This window comes from Entelurus aequoreus, linkage group LG04 (assembly GCF_033978785.1).
Source record: "Entelurus aequoreus isolate RoL-2023_Sb linkage group LG04, RoL_Eaeq_v1.1, whole genome shotgun sequence".
NCBI classification, from domain to species: Eukaryota; Metazoa; Chordata; class Actinopteri; order Syngnathiformes; family Syngnathidae; genus Entelurus; species Entelurus aequoreus.
The window spans coordinates 78,285,070-78,308,943 of record NC_084734.1 but is presented as its reverse complement, the minus strand read 5'-3'; the positions used below and the strand labels follow the sequence as shown (position 1 = coordinate 78,308,943).

The 23,874-nt window shown below is 38.7% G+C and overlaps 1 protein-coding gene across 1 annotated transcript in view; it reads left to right on the top strand.

Moving 5' to 3' along the window:
* Positions 1-23,874, top strand: part of LOC133649042 (glutamate receptor 3-like) — a 540,266-nt gene that overhangs the window by 179,480 nt on the left and 336,912 nt on the right. The window contains exon 4 of the mRNA XM_062045735.1: positions 23,607-23,794. Within this exon, the coding sequence (XP_061901719.1) occupies positions 23,607-23,794 (188 nt within the window). The remainder of the gene's footprint in view (positions 1-23,606; positions 23,795-23,874) is intronic.

The window sequence follows — 23,874 nt, the reverse complement described above, 5'->3', positions numbered from 1 at the left end:
ACAAGTTGTCTAGTATGTTCACTATTTTATTTAAGGACACAATTGTTCTTAGATTGTAATAAGAAACTTATTTTTAACGTACCGTAACATTTTTGGTAAAATAAAGCCAATAATGCCATTTTTTTGTGGTCCACCTTATTTAGAAAAGTACCAAAAAGTATTGAAATACATTTTTGTACCGGTACTAAAATATTGGTATCGGGACAACACTAGTGCAAAGTAAGATTAAAAATAAAAGCATGGCAGTATTAACCTGGATTCTATCACAGAAACTAACACAAAAGCTGTGTTGTCATTGTATTTAAGACATACAATAAAATTACCACTGTATCTCTGTAAAATAATAACAATAACAATAACAATAAAAAAATGCATAAAGTTAAGTTAAAGTTAAAGTACCAATGATTGTCACACACACACTAGGTGTGGTGAAATTTGTCCTCTGCATTTGACCCATCCCCTTGTTCACCCCCTGGAAATGAGGGGAGCGGTGAGCAGCAGCGGTGGCCACGCCCGGGAATCATTGTGGTGATTTAACCCTCAATTCCAACCGTTGATGCTGAGTGGCAAGCAGGGAGGTAATGGGTCCCATTTTTATTCTCGATTGATATTCTTTGGTATGACTCGGCCGGGGTTTGAACTACCGATCTCAGGGCGGACACTCCAACCACAAGGCCACTGAGCAGGTGACTGATAAATATAAATATCAATGTGCTGCAATTGTTACACTTTCTACTGAATGCTTAACTTATTTTCCTTGATTAAAAAGATAAAAAATGTCGGTCCGCTGTTGTCAGATGAGGTTACACTCAGAGTTTAGCTCATTTAAAATGTAAAATGACTGAAGAAGGAGAAACCCTGCTGACTTGAAAAGAAACAGTAAAAAAAAAAAAAAGTAATCCATTTCTTGACGGACTATTTACCTCTAACCAGATGCCATCTTGTAATTTCCATACAAATGTAAAAGCAGGCAGGCGTGGAATCTTCCTTGAATCTTCAATGAATCAAATTGTTCCCACAGAGTTCAGTGTTTGCCACGGGCAGGTGTAGAGAGGAGTAAATCAGCAATTTCAAAATAAAAGCCTCGCGTGACTGATAAGGCTTTCTTGCTCATCAGACTTTGCTTTTTTTTTTTTTTCTTCCGTCGCCAACAGCAAATTCATAGATTGAGACATTTCTTTTAGTTTTTCAAAACAATTAGCCTGTTATATTGAGGCATATTTTGCTTTGTTTTGGTACATTCCATATTCATCCATCGTTCGTTGGTATTTTTACCTTAACCCGCCACTCTCTCAATGGGTCCCGACCCACCAGGGACCATTTTAACTCAGTTAAACTGCATGACATCTCCTAATGTGAGGAGCTTTTATTGCTGGGAAACCTGCCATGTCATCCAGCTGGCTCCAGGTTGGTGAGGTTCTGAGCCTTTGCCTCGGGAAAATGAATAATGCATCCGTGTTATTCAAATCGTCACTTTGCAACTTTGGCTGTTGCTACCACAGATGGGAGGAAGTATTGCGCTTGACAGAGTGCTGCTGCTGAACCGCTGTAAAAAAAAAAAAAAAAGGGTGAGGCTCCAGAATCGCTTCGGACAATTTCACTTCACTGTCAGCACTTTTCTTCTAAAATAAAATGACAGCTTAAATCAGGTGTGTCAAACTACTTTTAGATTGTGGGCCAGACTGGTAAAATCACGGCACGATAACTTAAAAAGAAAGACAATTTCAGATTGTTTTCTTTGTTTAAAAATAGAGGTAACACTTTAGTATGGGGAACATATTCTAAGTAACAAAGACTTAATTTAGTTATTTGGACAGTTAGGGTTAGGGTTGGGGTTAGGGTTGGGGTTAGGCTTGGTGTTGGGGTTGGGGTTAGGGTTATTTGGACACTAGGGGAACACATTGTAAGTAACAAAGACTTAATTTAAAGTTATTTGGACGGTTAGGGTTAGGGTTAGGGCTAGTGTTAGGGTTAGGGTTAGAGTTATTTGGACACTAGGGGAACATATTGTAAGTAACAAAGACTTAATTTAGAGTTATTTGGACAGTTAGGGTTAGGGTTTGGGTTGGGTTAGGGTTAGGGTTGGGGATAGGCTTGGTGTTGGGGTTGGGGTTAGGGTTATTTGGACACTAGGGGAACACATTGTAAGTAACAAAGACTTAATTTAAAGTTATTTGGACAGTTAGGGTTAGGGTTAGGGCTAGTGTTAGGGTTAGGGTTAGAGTTATTTGGACACTAGGGGAACATATTGTAAGTAACAAAGACTTAATTTAGAGTTATTTGGACAGTTAGGGTTAGGGTTTGGGTTGGGTTAGGGTTAGGGTTGGGGATAGGTTTGGTGTTGGGGTTGGGGTTAGGGTTATTTGGACACTGGGGGAACACATTGTAAGTAACAAAGACTTAATTTAAAGTTATTTGGACAGTTAGGGTTAGGGTTAGGGCTAGTGTTAGGGTTAGGGTTAGAGTTATTTGGACACTAGGGGAACATATTGTAATTAACAAAGACTTAATTTAGAGTTATTTGGACAGTTAGGGTTAGGGTTTGGGTTGGGTTAGGGTTAGGGTTGGGGATAGGTTTGGTGTTGGGGTTGGGGTTAGGGTTAGGGTTATTTGGACACTAGGGGAACATATTGTAAGTAGCAAAGACTTAATTTAAAGTTATTTGGACAGTTAGGGTTAGGGTTAGGGCTAGTGTTAGGGTTAGGGTTAGGGTTAGGGTTAGGGTTAGGGTTAGAGTTATTTGGACACTAGGGGAACATGTTGTAAGTCACAAATACTTAATTTAGAGTTATTTGGACAGTTAGGGTTAGGGTTAGGGTAAGGGTTAGGGTTGGGGTTGGGGTTAGGGTTAGGATTAGGATTAGGGTTAGGGTTAGGGTTAAAGAAAAAGGGTTGGTTGGGGTTAGGGTTAGGGTTGGGGTTAGGTTTGGTGTTGGGGTTGGGGTTAGTGTCATTTGGACACTAGGGGAACATATTGTAAGCAATAAAGGCTTAATTTAAAAATATTTTGACAGTTAGGGTTAGGGTTAGGGCTAGGGTTAGGGTTGGGGTTGGGGTTGGGGTTAGGGTTAGGGTTGGGGTTAGGTTTGGTGTTGGGGTTGGGGTTAGGGTTATTTGGACACTAGGGGAACATATTGTAAGTAACAAAGACTTAATGTAAAGTTATTTGGATAGTTAGGGTTAGGGTTAGGGCTAGTGTTAGGGTTAGGGTTAGAGTTATTTGGACACTGGAGGAACATATTGTAAGTAACAAAGACTTAATTTAAAGTTATTTGGACAGTTAGGGTTGGGGTTAGGGCTAGTGTTAGGGTTAGGGTTAAAGTTATTTGGACACTAGGGGAACATATTGTAAGTAACAAAGACTTAATTTAAAGTTATTTGGACAGTTAGGGTTGGGGTTAGGGCTAGTGTTAGGGTTAGGGTTAAAGTTATTTGGACACTAGGGGAACATATTGTAAGTAACAAAGACTTAATTTAAAGTTATTTGGATAGTTAGGGTTAGGGTTAGGGTTAGGGCTAGTGTTAGGGTTAGGGTTAGAGTTATTTGGACACTAGGGGAACATATTGTAAGTAACAAAGACTTAATTTAAAGTTATTTGGACAGTTAGGGTTGGGGTTAGGGCTAGTGTTAGGGTTAGGGTTAAAGTTATTTGGACAAAAGGGAAACATATTGTAAGTAACAAAGACTTAATTTAAAGTTATTTGGATAGTTAGGGTTAGGGTTAGAGCTAGTGTTAGGGTTAGGGTTAGAGTTATTTGGACACTAGGGGAACATATTGTAAGTAACAAAGACTTAATTTAGAGTTATTTGGACAGTTAGGGTTAGGGTTTGGGTTGGGTTAGGGTTAGGGTTGGGGATAGGTTTGGTGTTGGGGTTGGGGTTAGGGTTAGGGTTATTTGGACACTAGGGGGACATATTGTAAGTAGCAAAGACTTAATTTAAAGTTATTTGGACAGTTAGGGTTAGGGTTAGGGCTAGTGTTAGGGTTAGGGTTAGGTTAGGGTTAGGGTTAGAGTTATTTGGACACTAGGGGAACATATTGTAAGTCACAAAGACTTAATTTAGAGTTATTTGGACAGTTAGGGTTAGGGTTAGGGTTAGGGTTAAGGTTGGGGTTGGGGTTAGGGTTAGGATTAGGATTAGGGTTAGGGTTAGGGTTAAAGAAAAATAGTTGGTTGGGGTTAGGGTTAGGGTTGGGGTTAGGTTTGGTGTTGGGGTTGGGGTTAGTGTCATTTGGACACTAGGGGAACATATTGTAAACAACAAAGACTTAATTTAAAAATATTTTGACAGTTAGGGTTAGGGTTAGGGCTAGTGTTAGGTTTGAGGTTAGGGATATAGTTATTTGGACACTAGGGGAACATATTGTAAGTAACAAAGACTTAATTTAGAGTTATTTGGACAGTTAGGGTTAGGGTTAGGGTTGGGGTTGGGGTTAGGGTTAGAGTTATTTGGACACTAGGGGAACATATTGTAAGTAACAAAGACTTAATTTAGAGTTATTTGGACAGTTAGGGTTAGTGTTAGGGTTGGGGTTGGGGTTGGGGTTGGGGTTAGGGTTAGGGTTAGGATTAGGCATAAAGAAAAATAGTTGGTTGGGGTTAGGTTTGGGGTTAGATTTGGTGTTGGGGTTGGGGTTAGGGTTATTTGGACACTAGGGGAACATATTTTAAGTAACAAAGACTTAATTTAAAGTTATTTGGACAGTTAGGGATATGGTTAGGGCTAGTGTTAGGTTTAGGGTTAGGGTTAGAGTTATTTGGACACTGGGGGAACACATTGTAAGTAACAAAGACTTAATTTAGAGTTATTTGGACAGTTATGGTTAGGTTTAGGGTTGGGGTTAGGGTTAGGGTTATTTGGACACTAGGGGAACATATTGTAAGTAACAAAGACTTAATTTAGAGTTATTTGGACAGTTAGGGTTGTGGTTAGAGTTAGGGTTAGGTTTAGGGTAGGGGTAGGGTTAGGGTTAGGTTTAATGTTAGGGTTAGGGTTAGGGTTAGGGTTGGGGTTGGGGTTAGGGTTAGGATTAGAGTTAGAGTTAGGGTTAGGGTTAGGGTTAGGCATGAATAAAAAAGAGTTGGTTAGGGTTAGGGCTAGGCTTGGGGTTTGGGTTAGGGTTAGGGTTAGGGTTAGGTTTAGGGTTAGGGTTAGAGTTATTTGGACACTAGGGGAACATATTGTAAGTAACAAACACTTAATTTAGAGTTATTTGGACATTTAGGATTAGGGTTGGCGTTGGGGTTAGGGTAGGGTTGGGTTAGGGTTAGAGTTTGTACAAACAATAACTCATGTAAAATACAAAAGTCAACTCTCAAATTTTTAAACAAATCATGTCACACTTTGAACTGGATACTAAATCTGTTATCTGTTTCTTTGTCAATTAGTGAAGACTAAGTCTTTAAAATATTTTCTTGGATTTTCAAATTCTATTTGAGTTTTGTCTCTCTTAGAATTAAAAATGTCGAGCAAAGCGAGACCAGCTTGCAAGTAAATAAATACAATTTAAAAAATAGAGGCAGCTCACTGGTAAGTGCTGCTATTTGAGCTATTTTTAGAACAGGCCAGCGAGCTACTCATCTGGTCCTCACGGGCTACCTGGTGCCCACAGGCACCGTGTTGGTGACCCCTGCACTAGTTTCACCTGTTGCACATTTTGATTCATGCACCTGTCACTAATCATGTCTGTGTTAGTTAAGCTTGTCATTTTCTGTTGGTCGTCCTGGCGACATTACCGCTGTTACCCTTGTCATTCATGCTTGTATTCCATGCCATAGTTTTCATGCTTTTTCACGTCACAGCACGTGTTTTAGTTTTTATGTCCATAGTTCTGCCTTTGTGCTAGTTTGGTTTTCATAATCAAGTCTGCATTTCCGCCTTGTGCGCGCTTTGTATTTGTTCATTTTGTTAGTGTTAAAAATAAATCATGTCCCTACCTTCACGCCATGTCCGATCCAACTTTTCTTGCATCTCGGGAAAACAAATCCCCCCATAGTCCACGTCGTGACACAACCCATTTACATGAAAAGATTGCCTGCCTGAAGATATGATGCATCTTCCCCCTCAATGTGTTCCGTGACAATTTAGCAGGAAATATGACAAATTAAAGTCGTTGGCATTGGAAAATCTTTGGGCACCTCACGATTCCATTATGATCCAGGGGCTGCGATTTGATTATAAATCGATTATTGATGCATCTTTAATTGTAAACACGTCCTTTGCTTTGATGGCCCGGTCTCAGGTGGCTGCTGGGGACGGTCGCCTCGTTCCACTGACTCGACATCCGTGGAGCCTCGCTCGGCGTGCGTCAGAGAGCAAATGTGCGCCACTGTGTTACATGGCGGGAGGTGTGGAAGCCTCCGAAAACGCTTGTCTCCTCGGACTAGCGGGACTAATGGCTAGCCAAAGTGATAAATGCACTCTTCCGTATTGCAACACCTCTCGCCGGTGCTGAGAACAGGGTTTAAGCCGTTGTGTCTAATTTAATTGAATGTGGCTCATAGAAAAAAAACTCAAAAATGGAGCCAAAAGCCATCGTGTAAGAAGAGAAAGCTAAAAATTTAGAAAATTATAACTCATTATAACTTTAACATTTCTGTTTAAATTAGCGCATCCTAATGAATATTTTTGAAATCGCACTTTTCATCATCATCATCATCATTTATTTTTATTCCTTTCATGAAAATGCATATATACAAGGCATGTACAGTTCACACTCTCATTGTTTTTTTGTTTTCTTATACATTTCCATGATCAGAAAGGAGCAGATGGAAGAATACTATTCTTACCGTATTTTTCGGACTATAAGTCGCAGTTTTTTTATATAGTTTGGCCGGGGATGCGACTTATACTCAGGAGCGACTTTTGTGTGAAATTATTAACACATTACCGTAAAATATCAAATAATATTATTTAGCTCATTCACGTAAGAGACTAGACGTATAAGATTTCATGGGATTTAGCGATTATGAGTGACAGATTGTTTGGTAAACATATAGCATGTTCTATATGTTATAGTTATTTGAATGACTCTTACCATAATATGTTACGTTAACATACCAGGCACGTTCTCAGTTGGTTATTTATGCCTCATATAACGTACACTTATTCAGCCTGTTGTTCACTATTCTTTATTTATTTTAAATTGCCTTTCAAATGTCTATTCTTGGTGTTGGCTTTTATCAAATACATTTCCCCCAAAAATGTGACTTATACTCCAGTGCGACTTATATATGTTTTAGTATGGGGAACATATTCACCATTAATTAGTTGCTTATTAACATGCACATTAGAAACATATTGGCTCTTAACTAGTCATTATTAAGTACTTATTAATGCCTTATTCGGCATGGCCTTATTATAACCCTAACCCTCTAACCTTGGCCCTAACCCTAACCCTAACCAAATAATTCTAAATTAAGTCTTTGTTACTTAGAATATGTTCCCCATACTAAAGTGTTACCAAAAACATATAACTTTGTCTTGAATTTGAAAAAAAAACAACATTCTATTTTTCACCAAAGAAGGGTTCCGTGAATGCGCATATGAAACGTGTGGGGTTCGGTACCTCCAACATACCACTGGACTAGACGTATAAGATTTCATGGGATTTAGCGATTATGAGTGACAGACTGTTTGGTAAACGTATAGCATGTTCTCTATGTTATAGTTATTTGAATGACTCTTACCATAATATGTTACGTTAACATACCAGGCACATTCTCAGTTGGTTATTTATGCCTCATATAACATACACTTATTCAGCCTGTTGTTCACTATTCTTTATTATTTTAAATTGCCTTTCAAATATCTATTCTTGGTATTGGGTTTTATCAAATACATTTCCCCAAAAAATGTGACTTATACTCCAGTGCGACTTATATATGTTTTTTTCCTTCTTTATTATGTATTTTTGGCCGGTGCGACTTACACTCCGGAGCGACTTATACTCCGAAAAATACGATATATTTATCTGCCCCCCTTTTTTAACACAAATTATTTTAGACGACTTTATCACTGTTCCCTCCACCCGAACTCCAACATACTTTTTAATTTTCGTTTAAGCATTTTCACAATGACACGTCCAATCAAAATCAAGAATCAGTTTGATATAACTCTTTTTAAATTCAAAAATATCCTTGCGACTTTTTAAGTCTTCCTTTAGAGAATTCCATGCTTTCACACCAGCAACAGAAAAGCACATTTGTTTCAAATTTGTTCGCACTCTTGGATGTTTAAAATCATACGGCCTTCTGTGGTTCTCATCTTCAGACGTGAACACGAATAACTTTTGTAAATCCTTCGGAAGAACTTTATTTCTAGCTTTGAACATCACTAATAGAGTATGCAATTCTACAATGTCTTTCAGTTTGAATAATCCTGCCCTAATGAAGAGTGAAGTGTGATTAATATGATTATTCATATTCAATTAATTGCTTCCATTACAGGTTCTCAAACTCTAGTACACTAGCATAGTAGGCATACATATTCATTAAAAACAAGGCAGTGGTTTTATTTACCAGGTATATTCAATATGTTGGCCACTATAACATTACACATAGTGTGAAAATTAACACTGTGTTTGAATATTTAGTTAAGGCAGGGGTGTCAAACTCATTTTAGCTCAGGCTTAGTTTAGGGTTAGAGTTATCTGGATACTAGGGGATTATATTGTAAGTAACAAAGGCTTAATTTAGAGTTATTTGGACAGTTAGGGTTAGGGTTAGGGTAGGGTTAGGGTTAGGGTTAGAGTTACTTGGACACTAGGGGAACATATTCTAAATAACAAAGACTTAATTTACAGTTATTTGGACACTATTAACATTTTTAGTTTTTGTGTTTTGTTATGTAAGAACAGACATTATTCATTAAGTGGTATTAAAGGGAGAATCATATACAACAACGTCCTTACTTAGTACTAATAAGTAATAATTCTGAGGTTATTGAGGGAAGACTCTTAGTTAATGGCTTACTGGTTGTACAATAAGGCCATGCAGAATAAGGCATTAATAAGTACTTAATAATGACTAATTAAGAGCCAATATGTAACTAATTTGCATGTTAATAAGCAACTAATTAATGGTGAATATGTTCCCCATATTTAAGTGTTACCAAAATAGAGCAAGCACATTTTGAAATTGTTCAAATAATTGTGTTGTTGTTGTTTTTTTTTACATTTACATGATGCGGTTAATAGTATTCTATCTTTATTTGTAGTTATTTATATATTTAGAAAAATATATGTCAATCAATCAATCATTTAAAGTTTATTTATATAACCCTAAATCACAAGTGTCTCAAAGGGCTGCATAAGCCACAACGAAATCCTCGGCTCAGATCCGGTTTGAATAATCCTGCCCTAATGAAGAGTGAAGTGTGATTAATATGATTATTCACATTCAATTAATTGCTTACATTACCGGTTCTAAAACTCTAGTACATTAGCATAGTAGGCCTAAATATTCATTAAAAACAAGGCAATAGTTTCATTTACAGGGTATATTTAATATTTTGGCCACTATAACATTACACATAGTGTGAACATTAACACTGTGTTTGAATATTTAGTTAAGGCAGGGGTGTCAAACTCATTTTAGCTCAGGGGCCGCATGGAGGAAAATCTGTGCACACGCGGGCCGGACTACTAAAATCACGGCATTAAAAATAAAAAATAAAGACAACTTCAGATTGTTTTCTTTGTCTTAATTTGGCCGAAAATAGAACAAACACATTCTGAAAATATTACAATAAAAACATAGAGAAAAATACCGGCAGCGGTAAAGTTTAGACCCATGAGGGAAAGAAGAAAGTGAATGAATGTTTATAACTGAATACATTAAATAAATATATATATTTTTTATGAATTAAGTAAAGTTTATGACAACCTTTTCCAAAACACAATATAAAATGTGAGATATATCAAGATAATGCATACATTTATCATTTGTTTTCAAAACGGTTACAAAAAAGTGTACTGTGGGACCCCATTTTTATGACTTGATGGGGTCCCCTGGGACTTTGCAAACACTATTCAGGACTTGATATTCGGGGTCTTAGAAGAACATTCCATTAGGGTTTAATTTTGGAGTAAAGTATTAATTTTCTATACTAATCTGTTGTAAAGGGTTGTTGTGGACGCAATTGTCTGGAGCGTAGTCATCATATCTGCAAAACAGATGTAACTTTAGCATATTCCAGAAATATCCGCGGACAAATATAAGATTAAGGGGGCAGTGGCGGCTTTTAAGGAGAGAAAGTCCAGCTGGAGGCAGCGCCAAGCAAGGGTGACATCATTCTGGCTGCAGCTCGCCTCTTTCATCGCAGACATCGAGTAACAGAAGTAGTGAGTCTCTAACACGAGTACAGTCTTTAGTAACACCGGAAAAGTATGCTGGATTTGTTGCCAGTCATTTTTAATAAAGAACAAGTCACCACTACAGGTATCTTGGCAATCTAGGATAAACTGTTTTGCCTTAAAAAATCATCAGAGTCAGAATCAGAAATACTTTAATAATCTCCGAGGGAAAATTAAGATTTTCAGCACAATCCCATTCAAGAGCAGACAAACATTACAGGGAGACAGAACAGGATTGCTGGCAGACAGACATTACAGGGAGACAGAACAGGATCGTTGACGGGTCTGCCAACTTCCGGCGTCTGCTGGGGTGGCGGGAGCATGGCCATAGACAGGAGCAGACCCAACAAAGCAACCAAGAGAGCCGACCCCACCCTCGGCCGCCCACCAACTCTCGGCCAGTGTCCAGTCCGCATGGATGAGCCAGGATACGTCCAAGGAGACCGAGGTGTCCGATACCTGCTCATTCAGCCAAGACACTGTGAAGCTTGTCCGTCCCGGCGCTCAGCGCCAGCTCCGCAGCCCTGTACCTTCATCCACATCTCCTCCGGTCTCTCCAAACGGACTCTGGTGTGGCAGAGACCCAGCAGCTGGTCTCCATGGCCAAAAGGCTCCCGGGAAGCAGACCCAGAAGTTCACAAAAAAGCACTGCAGAAGTCACGAAAGTGCCGCCCCTTATCACACAATCCCAAAGGGTCCCGAACCAAAAGGCAAAAAAAAGGATGACACAAGAGCCCAAAGCTCCTGCCAACAGCAGCCACTACAGCCGCACCATCTTGGAAGATAAAACATAAAGGAGGCAGTAAGGTATATCCAATACGCTCTACCAGTCACACAAAATATTAACACCAAACACATTTGAAAGAGAATTAACTATATAATACTAGCTTTACATGCAGAAAAAAATGCAACACGTATAGAAAGGATGAATGAAATGAAGCCACACCCACAGTATCCTTCTTACTTTTCTAGGGTTAGGGTTAGGGTTAAAGTTATTTGGACAAAAGGGAAACATATTGTAAGTAACAAAGACTTAATTTAAAGTTATTTGGATAGTTAGGGTTAGGGTTAGAGCTAGTGTTAGGGTTAGGGTTAGAGTTATTTGGACACTAGGGGAACATATTGTAAGTAACAAAGACTTAATTTAGAGTTATTTGGACAGTTAGGGTTAGGGTTTGGGTTGGGTTAGGGTTAGGGTTGGGGATAGGTTTGGTGTTGGGGTTGGGGTTAGGGTTAGGGTTATTTGGACACTAGGGGGACATATTGTAAGTAGCAAAGACTTAATTTAAAGTTATTTGGACAGTTAGGGTTAGGGTTAGGGCTAGTGTTAGGGTTAGGGTTAGGTTAGGGTTAGGGTTAGAGTTATTTGGACACTAGGGGAACATATTGTAAGTCACAAAGACTTAATTTAGAGTTATTTGGACAGTTAGGGTTAGGGTTAGGGTTAGGGTTAAGGTTGGGGTTGGGGTTAGGGTTAGGATTAGGATTAGGGTTAGGGTTAGGGTTAAAGAAAAATAGTTGGTTGGGGTTAGGGTTAGGGTTGGGGTTAGGTTTGGTGTTGGGGTTGGGGTTAGTGTCATTTGGACACTAGGGGAACATATTGTAAACAACAAAGACTTAATTTAAAAATATTTTGACAGTTAGGGTTAGGGTTAGGGCTAGTGTTAGGTTTGAGGTTAGGGATATAGTTATTTGGACACTAGGGGAACATATTGTAAGTAACAAAGACTTAATTTAGAGTTATTTGGACAGTTAGGGTTAGGGTTAGGGTTGGGGTTGGGGTTAGGGTTAGAGTTATTTGGACACTAGGGGAACATATTGTAAGTAACAAAGACTTAATTTAGAGTTATTTGGACAGTTAGGGTTAGTGTTAGGGTTGGGGTTGGGGTTGGGGTTGGGGTTAGGGTTAGGGTTAGGATTAGGCATAAAGAAAAATAGTTGGTTGGGGTTAGGTTTGGGGTTAGATTTGGTGTTGGGGTTGGGGTTAGGGTTATTTGGACACTAGGGGAACATATTTTAAGTAACAAAGACTTAATTTAAAGTTATTTGGACAGTTAGGGATATGGTTAGGGCTAGTGTTAGGTTTAGGGTTAGGGTTAGAGTTATTTGGACACTGGGGGAACACATTGTAAGTAACAAAGACTTAATTTAGAGTTATTTGGACAGTTATGGTTAGGTTTAGGGTTGGGGTTAGGGTTAGGGTTATTTGGACACTAGGGGAACATATTGTAAGTAACAAAGACTTAATTTAGAGTTATTTGGACAGTTAGGGTTGTGGTTAGAGTTAGGGTTAGGTTTAGGGTAGGGGTAGGGTTAGGGTTAGGTTTAATGTTAGGGTTAGGGTTAGGGTTAGGGTTGGGGTTGGGGTTAGGGTTAGGATTAGAGTTAGAGTTAGGGTTAGGGTTAGGGTTAGGCATGAATAAAAAAGAGTTGGTTAGGGTTAGGGCTAGGCTTGGGGTTTGGGTTAGGGTTAGGGTTAGGGTTAGGTTTAGGGTTAGGGTTAGAGTTATTTGGACACTAGGGGAACATATTGTAAGTAACAAACACTTAATTTAGAGTTATTTGGACATTTAGGATTAGGGTTGGCGTTGGGGTTAGGGTAGGGTTGGGTTAGGGTTAGAGTTTGTACAAACAATAACTCATGTAAAATACAAAAGTCAACTCTCAAATTTTTAAACAAATCATGTCACACTTTGAACTGGATACTAAATCTGTTATCTGTTTCTTTGTCAATTAGTGAAGACTAAGTCTTTAAAATATTTTCTTGGATTTTCAAATTCTATTTGAGTTTTGTCTCTCTTAGAATTAAAAATGTCGAGCAAAGCGAGACCAGCTTGCAAGTAAATAAATACAATTTAAAAAATAGAGGCAGCTCACTGGTAAGTGCTGCTATTTGAGCTATTTTTAGAACAGGCCAGCGAGCTACTCATCTGGTCCTCACGGGCTACCTGGTGCCCACAGGCACCGTGTTGGTGACCCCTGCACTAGTTTCACCTGTTGCACATTTTGATTCATGCACCTGTCACTAATCATGTCTGTGTTAGTTAAGCTTGTCATTTTCTGTTGGTCGTCCTGGCGACATTACCGCTGTTACCCTTGTCATTCATGCTTGTATTCCATGCCATAGTTTTCATGCTTTTTCACGTCACAGCACGTGTTTTAGTTTTTATGTCCATAGTTCTGCCTTTGTGCTAGTTTGGTTTTCATAATCAAGTCTGCATTTCCGCCTTGTGCGCGCTTTGTATTTGTTCATTTTGTTAGTGTTAAAAATAAATCATGTCCCTACCTTCACGCCATGTCCGATCCAACTTTTCTTGCATCTCGGGAAAACAAATCCCCCCATAGTCCACGTCGTGACACAACCCATTTACATGAAAAGATTGCCTGCCTGAAGATATGATGCATCTTCCCCCTCAATGTGTTCCGTGACAATTTAGCAGGAAATATGACAAATTAAAGTCGTTGGCATTGGAAAATCTTTGGGCACCTCACGATTCCATTATGATCCAGGGGCTGCGATTTGATTATAAATCGATTATTGATGCATCTTTAATTGTAAACACGTCCTTTGCTTTGATGGCCCGGTCTCAGGTGGCTGCTGGGGACGGTCGCCTCGTTCCACTGACTCGACATCCGTGGAGCCTCGCTCGGCGTGCGTCAGAGAGCAAATGTGCGCCACTGTGTTACATGGCGGGAGGTGTGGAAGCCTCCGAAAACGCTTGTCTCCTCGGACTAGCGGGACTAATGGCTAGCCAAAGTGATAAATGCACTCTTCCGTATTGCAACACCTCTCGCCGGTGCTGAGAACAGGGTTTAAGCCGTTGTGTCTAATTTAATTGAATGTGGCTCATAGAAAAAAAACTCAAAAATGGAGCCAAAAGCCATCGTGTAAGAAGAGAAAGCTAAAAATTTAGAAAATTATAACTCATTATAACTTTAACATTTCTGTTTAAATTAGCGCATCCTAATGAATATTTTTGAAATCGCACTTTTCATCATCATCATCATCATTTATTTTTATTCCTTTCATGAAAATGCATATATACAAGGCATGTACAGTTCACACTCTCATTGTTTTTTTGTTTTCTTATACATTTCCATGATCAGAAAGGAGCAGATGGAAGAATACTATTCTTACCGTATTTTTCGGACTATAAGTCGCAGTTTTTTTATATAGTTTGGCCGGGGATGCGACTTATACTCAGGAGCGACTTTTGTGTGAAATTATTAACACATTACCGTAAAATATCAAATAATATTATTTAGCTCATTCACGTAAGAGACTAGACGTATAAGATTTCATGGGATTTAGCGATTATGAGTGACAGATTGTTTGGTAAACATATAGCATGTTCTATATGTTATAGTTATTTGAATGACTCTTACCATAATATGTTACGTTAACATACCAGGCACGTTCTCAGTTGGTTATTTATGCCTCATATAACGTACACTTATTCAGCCTGTTGTTCACTATTCTTTATTTATTTTAAATTGCCTTTCAAATGTCTATTCTTGGTGTTGGCTTTTATCAAATACATTTCCCCCAAAAATGTGACTTATACTCCAGTGCGACTTATATATGTTTTAGTATGGGGAACATATTCACCATTAATTAGTTGCTTATTAACATGCACATTAGAAACATATTGGCTCTTAACTAGTCATTATTAAGTACTTATTAATGCCTTATTCGGCATGGCCTTATTATAACCCTAACCCTCTAACCTTGGCCCTAACCCTAACCCTAACCAAATAATTCTAAATTAAGTCTTTGTTACTTAGAATATGTTCCCCATACTAAAGTGTTACCAAAAACATATAACTTTGTCTTGAATTTGAAAAAAAAACAACATTCTATTTTTCACCAAAGAAGGGTTCCGTGAATGCGCATATGAAACGTGTGGGGTTCGGTACCTCCAACATACCACTGGACTAGACGTATAAGATTTCATGGGATTTAGCGATTATGAGTGACAGACTGTTTGGTAAACGTATAGCATGTTCTCTATGTTATAGTTATTTGAATGACTCTTACCATAATATGTTACGTTAACATACCAGGCACATTCTCAGTTGGTTATTTATGCCTCATATAACATACACTTATTCAGCCTGTTGTTCACTATTCTTTATTATTTTAAATTGCCTTTCAAATATCTATTCTTGGTATTGGGTTTTATCAAATACATTTCCCCAAAAAATGTGACTTATACTCCAGTGCGACTTATATATGTTTTTTTCCTTCTTTATTATGTATTTTTGGCCGGTGCGACTTACACTCCGGAGCGACTTATACTCCGAAAAATACGATATATTTATCTGCCCCCCTTTTTTAACACAAATTATTTTAGACGACTTTATCACTGTTCCCTCCACCCGAACTCCAACATACTTTTTAATTTTCGTTTAAGCATTTTCACAATGACACGTCCAATCAAAATCAAGAATCAGTTTGATATAACTCTTTTTAAATTCAAAAATATCCTTGCGACTTTTTAAGTCTTCCTTTAGAGAATTCCATGCTTTCACACCAGCAACAGAAAAGCACATTTGTTTCAAATTTGTTCGCACTCTTGGATGTTTAAAATCATACGGCCTTCTGTGGTTCTCATCTTCAGACGTGAACACGAATAACTTTTGTAAATCCTTCGGAAGAACTTTATTTCTAGCTTTGAACATCACTAATAGAGTATGCAATTCTACAATGTCTTTCAGTTTGAATAATCCTGCCCTAATGAAGAGTGAAGTGTGATTAATATGATTATTCATATTCAATTAATTGCTTCCATTACAGGTTCTCAAACTCTAGTACACTAGCATAGTAGGCATACATATTCATTAAAAACAAGGCAGTGGTTTTATTTACCAGGTATATTCAATATGTTGGCCACTATAACATTACACATAGTGTGAAAATTAACACTGTGTTTGAATATTTAGTTAAGGCAGGGGTGTCAAACTCATTTTAGCTCAGGCTTAGTTTAGGGTTAGAGTTATCTGGATACTAGGGGATTATATTGTAAGTAACAAAGGCTTAATTTAGAGTTATTTGGACAGTTAGGGTTAGGGTTAGGGTAGGGTTAGGGTTAGGGTTAGAGTTACTTGGACACTAGGGGAACATATTCTAAATAACAAAGACTTAAATTACAGTTATTTGGACACTATTAACATTTGTAGTTTTTGTGTTTTGTTATGTAAGAACAGACATTATTCATTAAGTGGTATTAAAGGGAGAATCATATACAACAATGTCCTTACTTAGTACTAATTCTGAGGTTATTGAGGGAAGACTCTTAGTTAATGGCATACTGGTTGTACAATAAGGCCATGCAGAATAAGGCATTAATAAGTACTTAATAATGACTAATTAAGAGCCAATATGTAACTAATTTGCATGTTAATAAGCAACTAATTAATGGTGAATATGTTCCCCATATTTAAGTGTTACCAAAATAGAGCAAGCACATTTTGAAATTGTTCAAATAATTGTGTTGTTGTTGTTTTTTTACATTTACATGATGCGGTTAATAGTATTCTATCTTTATTTGTAGTTATTTATATATTAAAAAAAAAATATGTCAATCAATCAATCATTTAAAGTTTATTTATATAACCCTAAATCACAAGTGTCTCAAAGGGCTGCATAAGCCACAACGACATCCTCGGCTCAGATCCGGTTTGAATAATCCTGCCCTAATGAAGAGTGAAGTGTGATTAATATGATTATTCACATTCAATTAATTGCTTACATTACCGGTTCTAAAACTCTAGTACATTAGCATAGTAGGCCCAAATATTCATTAAAAACAAGGCAATTGTTTCATTTACAGGGTATATTTAATATTTTGGCCACTATAACATTACACATAGTGTGAACATTAACACTGTGTTTGAATATTTAGTTAAGGCAGGGGTGTCAAACTCATTTTAGCTCAGGGGCCGCATGGAGGAAAATCTGTGCACACGCGGGCCGGAGTACTAAAATCACGGCATTAAAAATAAAAAATAAAGACAACTTCAGATTGTTTTCTTTGTCTTAATTTGGCCGAAAATAGAACAAACACATTCTGAAAATATTACAATAAAAACATAGAGAAAAATACCGGCAGCGGTAAAGTTTAGATCCATGAGGGAAAGAAGAAAGTGAATGAATGTTTATAACTGAATACATTAAATAAATATATATATTTTTTATGAATTAAGTAAAGTTTATGACAACCTTTTCCAAAACACAATATAAAATGTGAGATATATCAAGATAATGCATACATTTATCATTTGTTTTCAAAACGGTTACAAAAAAGTGTACTGTGGGACCCCATTTTTATGACTTGATGGGGTCCCCTGGGACTTTGCAAACACTATTCAGGACTTGATATTCGGGGTCTTAGAAGAACATTCCATTAGGGTTTAATTTTGGAGTAAAGTATTAATTTTCTATACTAATCTGTTGTAAAGGGTTGTTGTGGATGCAATTGTCTGGAGCGTAGTCATCATATCTGCAACACGGATGTAACTTTAGCATATTCCAGAAATATCCGCGGACAAATATAAGATTAAGGGGGCAGTGGCGGCTTTTAAGGAGAGAAAGTCCAGCTGGAGGCAGCGCCAAGCAAGGGTGACATCATTCTGGCTGCAGCTCGCCTCTTTCATCGCAGACATCGAGTAACAGAAGTAGTGAGTCTCTAACACGAGTACAGTCTTTAGTAACACCGGAAAAGTATGCTGGATTTGTTGCCAGTCATTTTTAATAAAGAACAAGTCACCACTACAGGTATCTTGGCAATCTAGGATAAACTGTTTTGCCTTAAAAAATCATCAGAGTCAGAATCAGAAATACTTTAATAATCTCCGAGGGAAAATTAAGATTTTCAGCACAATCCCATTCAAGAGCAGACAAACATTACAGGGAGACAGAACAGGATTGCTGGCAGACAGACATTACAGGGAGACAGAACAGGATCGTTGACGGGTCTGCCAACTTCCGGCGCCCCTTACAATCGTCTGCTGGGGTGGCGGGAGCATGGCCAGAGACAGGAGCAGACCCAACAAAGCAACCAAGAGAGCCGACCCCACCCTCGGCCGCCCACCAACTCTCGGCCAGTGTCCAGTCCGCATGGATGAGCAAGGATACATCCAAGGAGACCGAGGTGTCCGATATCTGCTCATTCAGCCAAGACACTGTGAAGCTTGTCGGTCCCGGCGCTCAGCGCCAGCTCCGCAGCCCTGTACCTTCATCCACATCTCCTCCGGTCTCTCCAAACGGACTCTGGTGTGGCAGAGACCCAGCAGCTGGTCTCCATGGCCAAAAGGCTCCCGGGAAGCAGACCCAGAAGTTCACAAAAAAGCACCGCAGAAGTCACAAAAGTGCCGCCCCTTATCACACAATCCCAAAGGGTCCCGAACCAAAAGGCAAAAAAAAGGATGACACAAGAGCACAAAGCTCCTGCCAACAGCAGCCACTACAGCCGCACCATCTTGGAAGATAAAACATAAAGGAGGCAGTAATGTAAATTATGCTCTACCAGTCACACAAAATATTAACACCGAACACATTTTAAAGAGAATTAACTATATAATACTAGCTTTACATGCAGAAAAAAATGCAACACGTATAGAAATGATGAATGAAATGAAGCCACACCCACAGTACCTTCTTACTTTTCTACAAGTTCTTTGCAGTATTTCTTACCTTCTTTGTCAAAGTGCTGTCACTCGCAACTTTCTTTGGCCCTATGGTGGCTTATTTTACAGTTGTAAAAAAAAAAAAGCACGGAGGCTGAGTCCCTGAAGCCTGTTTAATTTCACTAAAACCAAGACATTGTCTGACAACCGAGATGTATTTTTGGTGACCATCTTCAGCTGAACCTATTTCCCACTAAAACCAGGGCGTATGACAGGGGTGTCCAAAGTGCGACCCGGGGGCCATTCGCGGCCCGCAGCTAATTGTTTACCGGCCCGCCACACATACTGCAAAAATTGCAAAATTGACCATATTGCAAAAATTTTAAAAAACATTTTAAAAAAGTGGAATGAGGTGAAGTCTAACAAGAAAAAGTTGCAATGTTGTCACAAAGCTGCCATGCAGGCTGTTTTTGTTCTTTTGTCTTTGTTTATTTTTATTTTTTTTGCCATTGCTAAAAAAAAAAAAAAAAAAAAATCTATATTATAACGAATTATCACTTAAAAAATATCACTTTAAAATGTTTTATGTGGGAAAAATATTGCATATATTGTGTGGTTGCCATAGAAAAACATCAACGTTTTATTTGACAAAAGAGCATAATACAAAAAAAATAATAGTTCAAACGTAAAATCGACAGATATATCTGAAGTTGATCTCGTAATTTCAGTGTTAAAAGTTAAAAAAAACTAATAAAAATGTATCACTTTATGAGTGGGGGACCTTTTGGATCCCAAATATATTTAGTAGAATTTTATTTAACATTTCACTGTAATTACTCAAAAATATTATATAATTAAAATCAATGGTGTCCTGCATTATTGATCTTTTAGGGCTCTAATTACTAAATACTGCATATTTCAGTTTTACTATAAAAAACAAAGTTGTCTTTGACAGAAAAGGCATAAAACCTTTTATTGTATTATTTTTTTTACTTTATATCAACCTGAAGTTTATATAGAGATTTACTGTAAGCGTTAAATAAAAAATAATAATAATTTGACTTATTTTTTACATTTTAATGACTGAGACCCTTTATGGTCCCCGGGAGCCCTAAAGGTTAAACAAAAAAAAAATCCATATATTTTGTTAAGGTTTGAAAATGAAAAACTATCAAAATGGCCCCCGCATGCTTACATTTTTCCGTGTACGACCCTCAGTGGATAAAGTTTGGACACCCCTGGCGTATGAGAACTGAAGTACCATCGTGTAAGGGTGCGCGATACAGAAAATCCTCCTAAATTCTTGCGAAAATAGGAACAACAAAGCCATGTTTACTTGTAAACAGGACAATGCCAAGGGGCTGCAAGCGTTATTGTGCTACTTATTGTGTTGTGGTAAACTAAAGTGCAATGCGCTTCTTCTACGTACGACCTGATAACCTTGAGTCCTGACGGACGGCGGTCTCCGGAGGGAGCCCCCTTGCTCTCCGGGACAGATGACACTACACAGTGAGTGCGGTCTTAGCGCTACTCGCCAAAAGGTCATGTGGTGGGGATGTGACTATTTGCTGCAATGCAGGAAGCCCATCAGAAGGGCAGACACACACTGTGCAACAGTCTCAGAGTACTTACAGCCGCTGCCTTCCACGAAAAGGTTATTTGGCAATCCAGGAGAAATGCAAAGACCGGAAGGACAAAAAGCGTAGAAACGAAAGTTGCTTTTTTTGCCCTGCTTGTCTTTCGGCTGCCTGTTTGTGGAGATAAGGCGCTGCAAAGAAACAGCTCCCAGTGAGAGAAAAATAATGACAAATGTTAACTTTTCCCACTGCTTACCATTTGCCTAATCACCCGCGACAATATTAATCATCAAGCCTAAGCAGTTTGCATTGGCTGGCAAAATGTGCTGTGGCTGCTGTTTTTTTATGTACGCGTGATGATGGATGGCGAGGAATTAAAAGAAGCCAACTTTGTATAGAGTTTCATTGTCCATGACTTAATGGGAGAGCAGCCCTGTGCTTGATTTCTATTCACTTTGTTGTGTTCATTTCATTATTTTATAGAGTGGAGACAAGTGTAGCCTTTTTATTGAATAGCCTCTACAAATAGCTAACTATGTGATTTGACCTTAGGCTGATAAATGAAAATATTTGATTGCAATAAACCACTAGAAGGGTTTTTCTTTTTGTGTATGATCGGTCTTGAATGAATCTCAATGGGCCCCATTCAGCAATAAGTTCCTAACTTTTCCTCTTATCTTTCTTCTTAAACGACTTCCTAAGAGGAGTCCATTCAAATTCATGATGTGTTCTTAAACGGCCCAATTGTTCTCACCTGCTGTTCTGAAGTAGCTCAATGCCAAATGGTTAGCCCGTGTGTGCCTATCATAATTTGCATATAAACACGCCCTTATTTCCCCAATATGCATATGTAAACACCCTTTATTCCGTAATTTGCTTAGGTAAATGCCCTTAATTCCCCATATAAGGGCACAATTCCGGCGGAAAAGCCAAACATCAAACACACGGAGAAAACACAAACAGATTACAGAAGAGAAATTTGTATTATCCAGCGGGGGAAATACATAATGTCAAAATGTAAGTTTAAGAAATGGGGGACAGCTGAGGTAGCCTAAAGCGTTCAAATAAATATTCTGCACTTCGGGCAAATAGGTCTACATGGTCGTGAAATATGCGCTCCCTCCCCAGGGCACGCTTTGCGGCATCTTGCAGTAGCAGTAAAAGCATTGCCATTGTGTAAGTTGAGTCTTTTAAAGAGTCACCAATCACTAAATCCTGCGATGAGGTGGCGACTTGTCCAGGGGTGTACCCCGCCTTCCGCCCGATTGTAGCTGAGATAGGCTCCAGCGCCCCCCGTGACCCCGAAGGGAATAAGCGGTAGAAAATGGATGGATGGATGGAATCACTAAATCAACGCCCCGGTAATTGATGATTGTGTGTGTGTGTCTGGGTGTGTGTGTGTGTGTGTGTGTGTGTGTGTGTGTGTGTGTGTGTGTGTGTGTGTGTGTGTGTGTGTGTTGTACTCAAGGTATTTTGAAATGTCTAGATCAGTGGTTCTTAACCTTGTTGGAGGTACCAAACCCCACCAGTTTCATATGCGCATTCACCGAACCCTTCTTTAGAGAAAAACAATTTGTTTTTCTCAATTTAAACTTAATTTATAAATATGAATCATGAAATGATGTTATTATATTAAAGAAATACTAATCAATATATGTTTTTACAAACAGAAAGTTACATCAATGTACACATGATCCCATGTTTACATCTCATTGTGCAACATGTGAATGTTTAAGTGGGAACTAAATGCGATATCTGAAAGGGGTACAAATTATTTCCAAAGCAGGAACCCCACCCAGACATACAATACAAGTACACAGCTCATGAAAAACAATATCTTTTGTTATTGTCATTGTAAGTGGGCCAAAACACTTATATTAGAAAATATGGAAATGACTGCTTTCATCTGATTATAATAATACAACATTTAACTTGTTATTTAGTCAGGTTTGGAACAGGTGTGGCCACAGTGTGCACGTCTGACGTCGCTCACATGTGCTCCACTGAATCCTCAAGGAGTTTTTGCGTTTGCTCACGCATATGGAAAATTAGAGGGAACATTGTTTGGGGGTATCCATAAGACGCCAATAGGGAGAAGTTTTTATTTACACGATGAGTCGGGTGTGTCCTGACCTCCGCGGTGGAGGCTCCACCGAACCCCTGAGGCCGACTCACCGAACCCCTAGGGTTCGATTGAACCCAGGTTAAGAACCAGTGGTCTATATATAGCTCATTTTGCTATATGTCTGTCTGTCTTATCTATAGCTATCTCTATCTATCTATCTATCTATCTATCTATCTATCTATCTATCTATCTATCTATCTATCTATCTATCTATCTATCTATCTATCTATCTATCTATCTATCTATCTATCTATCTATCTATCTATGATGTTAATGTAACATTAGACAACAGAAGTAAGGGAACTTGTCACACTTAAAAACAAATAGGCCACCCTAAGAGTGCTCTGGAGCACTCGTAGATTGTGTTCTTACCTACGAACAAATCCCAGCTAAGAAAACATTGGTGAATACAAAAATCTTCTTAAAAACTTGGTAAAAGTGGTCCTAAGAACAAAATGTGTTCCTAAGAACGGTTGCTGAATGGGGCCCAATGAGTTGGAGCGATCTTCCAAGGAGACACTAACCAGGATGTGCCAACATTAACACGTCGCTGAGCTAAATGCCATAATTTAATTGATTGCCAGGCGCAATAACATCACCTGCTGATCTTTTAATAATATGGAGATATAATTCCGACTCTATTCACTTTATTATATCGCCTTTTCAATATGCAAATGTGGATTCACACACATGCCACACAAGGCTTAGGCCCATACAATATTCTAGTGGGACTTCTGAGTGCTATTTTAGATTGTAATGAGATGCCCTTTGACCTTCGGATCCAAGCGGAAAAACCTCTCCGGAATAAATTAGCAGCCACTCGATTCTGGCAAACTCTCACGCTGTGCCGGGCTTTTCTGTGTCTAATCTGCCGGGTCACGACCGTCTCTCTCTCTCTCTCTCTCCATTGTTCTTTAGGATTCTCCATACTGCAGGCCATCATGGAGGCGGCGGTGGCCAACAACTGGCAGGTGACCGCTCGCTCCGTGAGCATCACCACGGATGCGTCAGAGTTCAGACGCATCATCGAGGAGATGGACAGGCGGCAGGAGAAGCGCTTTGTGATTGACTGTGAGGTGAACAGGATCAACACCATATTAGAGCAGGTGAGCTTTCACCGCTGTCACCACCAGGTGTCTATTATTGAAGCCCCAACACCCACTCTCCCTATTAAAAGGGACATAAA